The sequence below is a fragment of the Octodon degus genome, unplaced genomic scaffold (assembly GCF_000260255.1).
Source record: "Octodon degus isolate 3935 unplaced genomic scaffold, OctDeg1.0 scaffold00264, whole genome shotgun sequence".
NCBI classification, from domain to species: domain Eukaryota; kingdom Metazoa; phylum Chordata; class Mammalia; order Rodentia; family Octodontidae; genus Octodon; species Octodon degus.
In genome coordinates this window covers 1,869,428-1,879,760 of record NW_004524840.1, presented here as the reverse complement: position 1 = coordinate 1,879,760, position 10,333 = coordinate 1,869,428, and the positions used below count along the sequence as shown (strand labels likewise).

The following is a 10,333-nucleotide window of genomic DNA, read 5'->3' as shown; positions in this document are numbered from 1 at the left end:
ACTGTAAATTAAGCAACAAAAATTCATTGAATCCCTCAGAGGAGAGTCAAAAACTACAGTGGCAGCCTCTACAAAAATAAATACAAATACTACCCCTGCAAGAATTACATGCATTATTTCAGGACTCATGTGGGCAGTAAAGGGATATGCTCAGGTGCAGAAGAGTGACATTTCAAAACTATAAGTACTTTGCACGCATTGCATTGCAAAGGTATTGTATACAAACTGGGTATGTGGAGAGGCAAGTTGAAAGTATTCAGAAGAATACTCTTTAATATACTAGAATATCCTTAGTTCTTCAAATATCAAGGATTACATTTTACAAGAGTTTCTGGCTGTTCTTGTGTTTCATCAGACTTGAAAACAAAAGACTAGGACCCTGCCAAGAATGTACTTTTGTTCCATTTCTAGGTAAATTATGGGATGCGTGATAGAAATCTTCCTGCGAGGTTCTGTGCTTTGTGTATAAAACTGCTCAATATAGCACTCTAGTGCAGAAGAATGTAGGAGCTGATCCTCTGTAGCCGGACAACAAAATATAAAATAACCAAAAATGGGAAGCACGTCACAAACCAGTTTGTTGCACAAAACAAGTCTGTTTTGAAAAGCACAGAAACAAATTAGCACACAAATTGGTGGAGAGTACAATCATAAGAAAAAAAAAAAGGTTGACAGTCACTGGCAAAGCTGGGGAGATAGCTTAGCAGTCTAAGTGCCTGGCTGGCAAGTTCAATGACCGGGGTTTGATCCCTATGCCGTGCTGGCCCCAGAACCTGGGAGCGCTGTGCAGGTCCCAAAACTGGGTACGGTGGGGCATGCCTATAATTCTACCACTGCAGAGGCTAAAGCAGGAGGATCTCTACAAGTCCAGCCTGTGTATGAGTCCCTGTACCAACTGAATAAATAAAATTTAAATTTTCTTTTAAAGGTCACTGGTATATTTGTCAGCAGAGATATAGAGAGAAGACTTACAATTAGTTCCACTGTTCCATAGCAGAGTAGGGTAAGTATAGTTTGTAACAGTTTAATGTAGGTACTTATATTTTTCTAACAGAGAAATGATAAATATTTGAGGATATGGAAGTACTAATTATACTAGTTTGATAGCTGTACAGTGTATACATAGATATTTTACAACAAATCGATTGCAAACTTTCTCCTGATCCAACTGACAGGAGAGGGCAAGACCTAAAGACAGGCTCAGGTGGGTCCACTGCTAGCCACAAACATCTTGAACATCATCCTGCATGTGCCAGGTTGACGCCTTGCACACTCAGGGCTGAATACTAACCAGGACTCAATTGGCTATTTCCACATACATTTTTGTCTGCCTAGCAAAGTAAGAAGTCATGACGGCTAAAGAAAAAAAAAAAAAATTAGCATGGATGACATGCTGGGACTCCTACTTGACAAACCTCTCCCTAATGAATCACCCTTGGAGATCACATGAAAGCTATTTTGAAGGTTCAAAATGGACTTACATCTTTGATTAATAACACAATTGCATATATAACCAAACCAAGTGTTAATGAAAGGTTAGCCTTCAAATTAGCTTAAGCAATGAGGTGCAAAGCAGTCTTGAAAAAACTGCCAACACCCAGCTTTCTGAGTAGTATATAATCTCCCCAGCTAAGATTTCAATCTTCAAACTTGGTCCTTCTGACCAATGTCAATTAGGGTTTTAGGAACATGCCTCATAGCTACTGCCAATCATTCAGGAGCTCCTATGAGCCACCACTGCTCTCTGCCATTGAACATGGCTCTAATTCTGCAAGCTTTGGAGATGGAATCTGTTTGCCTAGTGCTTGCCATGGCAGAACCTGGCTCTTGGACAACTTTAAAGGAGCCTGCAATGAAACCACCAGCTGCCAACTAACCAGTCAGGAGAGGGACCATTTGACAGAGGATACGTGTGTGCAAAGTTCCTGCCTCTCCCGGGTTGTCCAAACAACTTGTTCCAATTCCAAGCCTTCTGAAAGGACGTCATGCCAACCAAGAAGTTCTTTGGCAGTGCCAGAGAATGTGGCTCAGCCTTTCCAGGCAGGAAGCAGTCAGCAAGTGAGTTTTGGAGCCCATCACCCGCAACCTGAGAGCTCCTTGGCAAAGTGTAGTCAACTAGAAACTTTTTCGTCTCAGAGTTGCCAGATTCTGGAGTATGAATCCAGCCAACGCCAATGTCAGATCTCGGAATCTGGTTCCTGTAGCCCACTGGTCATTGTTGCCCCTGGGCCACAATTCTCAGAATCTTCTAGCACTTATGAGCCAGCGTGCTGTGTTACTGGTGGTTTGCAGTTGCCTAGTAAGTGAAGAATCTGTAGGGGATGTGGCATATTTTAATTTATTTTGGGACTATTTAGGGGCTTTTTTTCTCTAAATATAAAATATCGTGTGTGTTTGTGTGTGTTGTAAATGAATGAACATGTGTAATAATAGTGTTTCCAAAGACAAGAATTTTTTTCTCTTTTGGCATGTCTGGTGGCAATCTGGAAATGGAAATTATGTTGATTATTTTATATCATTAAACCTGTGTTTACTATAGAGCAGTAAGTTGCAACCAAGGAATAACTTGACTCTTTATAAAGTTAACCTAGGAGATGGGGAGATAGTTCAGCAGTCTAAGTACCTGCCTGGCAAGCACAAAGACCAGAAGTCTATTCCAGGTACTGCATGCTGTGCTGGCCCCCCACCCCACTGGCTTGGATACCCGGCATGATGGCACATGTATGCCTGTAATCCCAGTGATGGGGAAACTAAGACAGGAGATTCATTATGAGTCCACTCTGTGTAGTGAGACCCTGTATCCAATAAATAAACAAAGAAAAAGAAAAGAAAATGTTAATCTACACTAGGACTATTCATAAATGTCTATAGAAATAGCATTGTAACTATTTTATTGACTAATGTATCATTAATATAGAAAAATTAAAATATATTCATAAGACTTTAGAAGCATATCTAGTCTTATACATTCTGATGGTTTCAGCTCTATTTTGGGTAAATAATAGTTAATAGCTAATAGTTAATAACATCAGCAACACTCCTAAAATCTGGATTTATTCACCTGCCACCTTTTTATCAGTTGAATCGAAAGATTCTTAAGCTAACTATCAGCTAGTATCTTTTGTATCAGAAATGAAAAAAAAAATGAATTTCACCTATTTGAACTTTAAAATCACAAAAAGATAACTTAAGACAGTATAATGTGAAGTTTATCATCTGCATTACATTCCTGATATTTTTATTTTCAATTTTTCTTAAGTGAATATTGAGTGGAAAAACTGTTCTTTATTAAACAAATTCACTTCATTTGGAATTAAAAACATAATTGTCATTATAATACTTTATTCAACTCTGTAGTTAGATTTTTGTTGTAAAGTTTGTTATTTTCTAATCAAAATACATAATACTTGAAGAATAAAGTGATATATTCCCTTGTTATAATTTTTGTAGTATGAACTAGAAAATGACAGTCTCAAGAGGTAAGAAACACTTTTAATGTGAAGATCATAAAATCCTGAAGTCAGAATATATGAAGCTTATTAATTTTCTTTGGGCAACATAGATGTTCTAAAGCTTTGGATATGTTATTACATTAATCTACCACTTAGGGGCATGTCCCAAGGGAATGGTTAGTACCATGGACTCTAAAGACAGACAGGTGTACTAGGTAGGCTTGAGCTCTCAGCTGTGCTGGCTGAAGGTTAATTTCTGACTGGGTGAGCACGTGCAAGTTGCTTATCCTTTACTGGGCATCCCAGTGTCCTTAGTGCTTATCTTGAGAAGATATAATTTAGTACTCATCAGTTTTGCATTGCAACAAAATACTTGAGAAAATGAGTTTAGAGGAAAGATAATTTTGGCTTATGGTTTCAGAGTATGATGAGCCATTTCCATCACTTTATCCTTTTGCAAAGCAGAAACAGGGCGGAAGGACAGGAGGGAGAAAGATGCTCACATCATAGCAGTGAGAACCCATGGCTCTGAACACTGCTGCACTGAGATCCAAAATCCCCACGCGTGATCCTTCTGCAACATACCATACCCAAAATATAACATTTTACCAAAGTCTTATGTCCATGTTATAAAGCAAATGCATTTAGTTCATCTCCAAACATCTTCATCTGAAAGGGAGAATTAGATGCACAGAGAGGAGACTCAACAAAGCAAACATTACAGAAGGGGTAAACATCACATATGCTAGCTCTCTCACCCTTGGAGCACACAGGGTGAGATGTGCGATTCAAAAGGCGTAGATATCCCAGAACTATGGCAGGCTGAGTCCCACCCACACGACTTTTCTCTTGTCCTTCCTTTGCTCACTGCCTAAAAATTCACTTGTCAGATGTTCCACGCTTCCAGCCTTCCGACTTCCTGCCAGGTGCACTGTGTCCTCAGTTTCACCCTCACTGTTTCACACATCACTCTCTCTGGGGCGCTCTTGGGCTACCTGTGTAATCCTGGCGGAAGCACCACTGCACCTGAAACTCTCACATTACGCACTCTGGCAAAATCAGCACCAGGTGTATACTTTACATCTGCTCGAGTGGCAGCACAAATGCAGCAGCTGCTTGGGGCTGGCGTGGCTGAGCAAAGTGAAGTAGATCCCAGGAACTGATTGCCTAGGGGACGCTGCTCAAGCAGGGAGTCCTGGCGCTTTCTCTGCCAACTCTTACCTTTTCGTATCTTTGGGCCTACAATCTGTGGGGCTTTGGTGATTGCTTAGATATCCTCAAGATATTGTTCCTATTATCTCAGTGCAAGTAATTGATGTCTATACAATGATGTTCATCTCTGCTGCAATTACACATTCTTTGGCCTGAACTTTACTTGTGTTTCTTTCCTAACCAACATGTGGTTTTTCATCTTCTAACTTTTTCTTTGCTCTCAACTTTCACTATAAATCTGGCTGAAAGCACCCAACAATATCTATGCCTCAGATAGAGTACTCTGTGTTCCTTTAAATTTTCTCCTCCATTTAACTAATCTTAACATGTAAATTCAGCCTCCCATAAAATTTCAGGGCATAGACAAAATACAGGTAAATTCTTTGCTGGAATGTAGCAGGAGTGAGGAAGATTTTACTGCCCACATTCTGATCAGCATCCTGGTCCTCTGACCCCAAATTAGCATTACCCTCTACACTCTGCTCACAGCATTCGTCAGAGTCTAATCCACCTCGCCAAGCCTTTCCAAACTTTTCCTGCGAACCAGTTCCAAATTCTCTTCCACAATATTGTCAGCTTCAGTCATAGTGACAACTGCATTCCTTGTTCCCATTTTCTGTGTCGGTCAGCTTTCTAATGTTGGAACGAAATGCCAGAAAGAATCAACTTAGAATAGAAAGATGTAGTTTAGTTCTCAGCTTCAGCAACTGAAGCCTAGGTTTTGTTGGCTCGAGTGTTTGGAAAAGCAGAAATTGCATGGGGTAAGAGCAGGGGGAGCAGAGCTGGCCTCCTCAATGCAGCCAGTAGACAGAGGGCAGAAGGTGACCCCAACATCTCTGAACACTGCTACACTGGATGCCAAGCCCCTCATACACCATCTTTGCAAGGGATATCATATCCAAGCCTGAGCTATGGGATACTGTGAGGTTTAGTAAGGCAATGCACTGGAAGTTCTCAGGATACCATTTTGCACATAATAAAATCTCAGTAAGATATTGTAAGCCAGCCAAAACAAAGACAAGCTGTATGGAGGGGATGGTAAAGATTCGTCAATAAATCCAGAAATTTATAGCAGATTAGGAGAGCTAGTCACCCACAAGACAGAGATGAACTTCTTCATATTTTGGAAGGCACGGGTAACATTTCTACTAGAGACAATGATTAGAAATGCATGCCTACCTAATTGAAGTGGATTAGCGAGTGTCTCCTGAAATAGTGATGAAACTGTTGTTATTGCTAATCTACCGGGCAGTTCTGTGAGTGAATGTGGTGGCAATTAAGCACATCAAATTGAGCCAGAAAGCACTCAGATGAAATATAATTTCTGGGTGTGTTTGTGGATCCATTTCTGGATTTGCTTTTTTTTTTTTTGGAAGGGGGTACTTTTTAATCAGGGTCTCATCATGCAGTTGATGTTGGTCTTGTGCTCATTTTGTAGCCCAGGCTGGTCTTGAAATCACAAGGATCCTAATGGCTCAGCCTCCCTAGTGCTGGGATGACAGGTGTGCACCACCATACTCGGCTTGGTTTCACATTTGAATCAGTATGTGCAACAGATTTCCCTCCTCAATTTTTATAGGCCTCTTCTAACCTCTAGAGCATTGAATGGAACCCAGTGGAGCAGGACACTGATCCCTTTTGTTCACTGCCTTTCTCCTTGTGCTAGAGCATCTGTCTTGTGTACTTGGACCAGGATATATAGCCCTGAGACTTGGTTCTCAAGCCTTCAGACTCAGGCTGCAATTATGCCACCAGCCTTCCTTGGCCACCAGTTTATGTGTGTTGTACAATGGGATTTCATCATAATCCATAGTAATGTGAGCCAGTTTTCTCTCTCTCTCTCTCTCTCTCTCTCTCTCTCTCTCTCTCTCTCTCTCTCTCTGGAGGGCTATATTTGAAGAATCACTGATGAACATCTGAGAGATGCTGAATTCTATTTGATTTCATCAATAGCAGCAGAAAAGCATCCCTGAAGCCAGAGACATTTATATAAAATTTCTGGCAGCAGCAGTAGCACAGCGCTGGCAATCATAAGTACAGACTCCATTTCATGGCGGCCTCTCTAGTTTCCAACTACAGCAAATCATGTGAGCATAGGTGAATTTCATTCACAGGAAGATGGTTGCAAATAAAACTCAAATTGGATTGTCTGGGAACAATTCAGCTTATCTGAGCCTTCTTATATGAACCCAAGAAGCAAAACAAGCACTGCACGCACTCTTCCAATATGGGGAGGGGGGTGATCAGCAATAAAGGAAGTGTTTAAGTTAAAAACATTGATTAGAGGAAAATATTTTCATTAATCCCCCTAAAAAAGAAAAAAAGAAACTGCATGAGTCCAACTACACCTATCCCATCGCTCTTTATAGTTTCTGAAGCAACTGTAGAAGTCCTTCTGTGTCTCTAGGAAGTGTGATGGAAAATACAGTGAATGCTACTGCCAAGTGCCACCCCCCAAAAAGACAAGTTCCTAAAACTGTGACAGTGTTTCCTCATAGCTTGTTATCAGATTTTATATGATGCTTAATTCTGATTCTTCTTCAAAGTCAAGATGATCACAAAAGATGAATGTTTTGAAATGACTCCCCAAACTGAGGCATTCATAACAGAAAACTAAAGAAATGGAAATGGACTGCAAGAACTGCTTCAGAAAGTGTGAAGAATGACTTAAGTGTCTTCAAAGTAGGGAGGTTTATAGTGAGGAGAACTGATAATTTTTAAAAATATCGACATGCACCACAGTTTTCTACCACACCTTATTCTGTTCCTGTACTGAGTATGCTTACTAGAAATGCAAGACACCAGGGAGAAGAGAGGTGGGTGTGATGGAGACAAGAAGAAGCCAGGGGAGAGGTATGACAGCAGTAGACCAGCTTCATTACCCAGTTTCCTTTGTTCATCTAGACTTTAATTCATTCTTTTCAGGCTGACCATGGTCACAATTGTAGCAGAATTTAGCTGAACAAGGGTCCAACAGCTAATCTATTTCAACAGGAAACACCTTCGTGCTCCTCATAGAAACAAATTGGGTGACCTTAAATATAAAAGACTTTTGATACTTGAATAAGGAGCATTATGGTCATATGAAGAGACTTCAGTGGAATTTTAGTATAAGGAAAGGAGCACAAAACTTAAATCACTCAACCTTATTCAATTCTAAATTCTGTCGATTACCATCCACATGTCATGGGACGAATTGACATTTCTAAGACTCAATACTTTCACTGTAAAATGAAGCAAATAATGCTTAATTCATTAGATGATTGTGACAGCCAAATGATATAATGCCAATTAAATGCTTAGTAGACTGTTTAAAACATGAAAAGTGCTACATGCCAGGTGTCACTCAATTCTTCATGTGATGTGTGTGTGGCTCTTGGGGCTCAATCTCATTTTAATGTTATAATTGAGTACAGAGCATTTGGCCAGAGACAAAATGTCTTTTCTTATATTTAGAAAGTTTATTAGCTATATAAAATAAAAGTGAGGTGTTCTGTGGAGCACTCCCTTTGACTCCATATGGTAACAGCTCAATGGGCAGATGCTCTAGAATATTCTCCAAGCTTCAGAACCCATTTCTTCCTGCCTGCAGAAAATGACACTGGTTAGATTCATTTGTTGGTTCTCCAGACTCATCAAGATCCAGGTAGCTTAAATTGTTTCTCCTAGAAAGATTGCAAAATGACTATCAAGAGGATTTATTTGTCCATACACTATTGTACCAAGGGCAGCAACAAAGCTCTAGGAAATTGAGTGATTATTATTTACCAAATATTGTATACACATCATTTAAAACTCGACTCAATAGAATAAGTACAATTTTTCAATTCTCATGTTTTTCCAGTGAGAATAAAAGCATTTCTAGAACAGGCAGTAAATGATAGAGCTGGAATTTAATGCCTGAGTTGGCCTTCAAAGTTTTAGCTATAACTCTTAACTGCCTTGCTTACAGTATATTTCTAGTCATCAGAGTGGCTTCAATGTAGGGGAAATATTTGTCCTATATTGAAGTTCTGTACAAATAAATTTGTTTAAGGATTATAGGCCTGAATGTTTGGTGAGCCTTCAGAGGACAGAACTGAATATATATGGCTAGATGGCTTGTTTATAATTCAGGAGTAAATTCCATAAAGGAAATAGGTAAATGCCCATTAAAAGTTTGTACAACAGTAGTACTTCAAACTTCATAAGAACAACACATATTAGCGTCAAGACTTGTAAGACTGACAGTTTACATTTCAGGAACTTGTTTAGATTATCCCAGAATCAGAGTTCTTTGTTGTAAACCTTATCTTAATGTCAGTAGTTTCACTTTCCACACAAGTGTATATCTTGGTTTTTTCCTGTTAAGCACTGTTTTTGTTTTGTTTAATTTTGAACTCTTTCTAAGACCTAAATGGGAGAAGAGGATAGGAGTTCCTTTTAAATTGTTGAGAATCACACACACTTTTCTTTAGAGTAGAACCTCTTCCATTAGCTCCGCTTCTTGTTTCTGCCTCTGGGAGACTCACTAACTATCTCAGCTTGAAGTTCTTTTACCAATAGTGTTGTTCCAGATTCTTCCACTTAGATTCAAAAAATGATAACTGACTTAAAATGGGTATTTAAGAAGCACACCCTCCGGAGAACTGTATTTCTTTAAATAATTCACCACCTTTAGATACATCAGAGCTAAGACCTTAGTTGGTATAAAATACACCATAGATGTACACATACAAATACAGTACACGTATAAAGCTAGTTTAAACAAACTAAGCAATTTACCATACTTTTTATATAACTCTCTCTGCCTTTATGAAAACAAACTCACTAATGAGATTCACAGAGAAATCCAAAGGCAAAACCAGTGTAGTCACCTCTACACATAAGAACAAAGAAACCTTAAGGGCAAGTATCTGAAAATAATTAAGCCAATTTCTATTCTTCCATTACTCAGTGTGATATTGTTTCAAATACAGGGTCAGTGTCCCCACAGAAAGTCAGCAACTACTAATTGACAGAGATAATGAGAAGAGAAGACTGCAAATCAAAGCGAATGCTAAGAACACCTTCCATAGCAATGCACTGACCTTGCACTACTGCCCTGTGCAGAGCTGTGCTTGTGCTTATATTGACTGAACACAGTGACACACCTAGATTAAAAAGTCTTCTGCCATTGTATACCATGTCAAAAGGCACGATAACTGACAGACGTCATTATATGCCTCTCAGCATGAACTATACACTTGATTCAACACTCTACATGTTAGGGAAACCTATCCTCTCTTGCCTGCTGAGATTATCAAGAATAAAGTACATTCCTTAGCCTTCATATATTGTTAAATTAAGCTTCAGGAGAAAGTAAAATAAATAATTTTATCCCTACTGATGCCCACAGATCGCCAATACAGCACACTCTTTAAAAATCAGATTTACAGTAAACCTCAATAAATGTTTATAATGATTACAGGTGTACTTACCTGACTGAAGTTGGCACACTGATTCCCACTGAAATAAATACATCTTTTGGAGAAGATGGACACTGTCCTCAGTGCGTTTTCATTTTTCAAGGCTGTTTGCTCAGCAGGTTGCTTATATTAGGCCTGCTCCTTCTGCCATCTCCCTGGGGATACAGCTGTCTGTGCCTGATCCCCAGGAGTCCGCTTAATTTCCTGCAATGAATCACTATA

At 39.4% G+C, this 10,333-nt stretch overlaps 1 protein-coding gene across 1 annotated transcript; it reads left to right on the top strand.

The window, feature by feature from the left end:
• The first annotated feature begins 1,689 nt into the window (after positions 1-1,689).
• Positions 1,690-2,307, top strand: LOC101577020 (keratin-associated protein 27-1). The gene has a single exon (XM_004646330.1). The coding sequence runs from the start codon at positions 1,690-1,692 to the stop codon at positions 2,305-2,307; it is 618 nt and encodes a 205-aa protein (XP_004646387.1).
• The last annotated feature ends 8,026 nt before the right edge of the window (positions 2,308-10,333 follow it).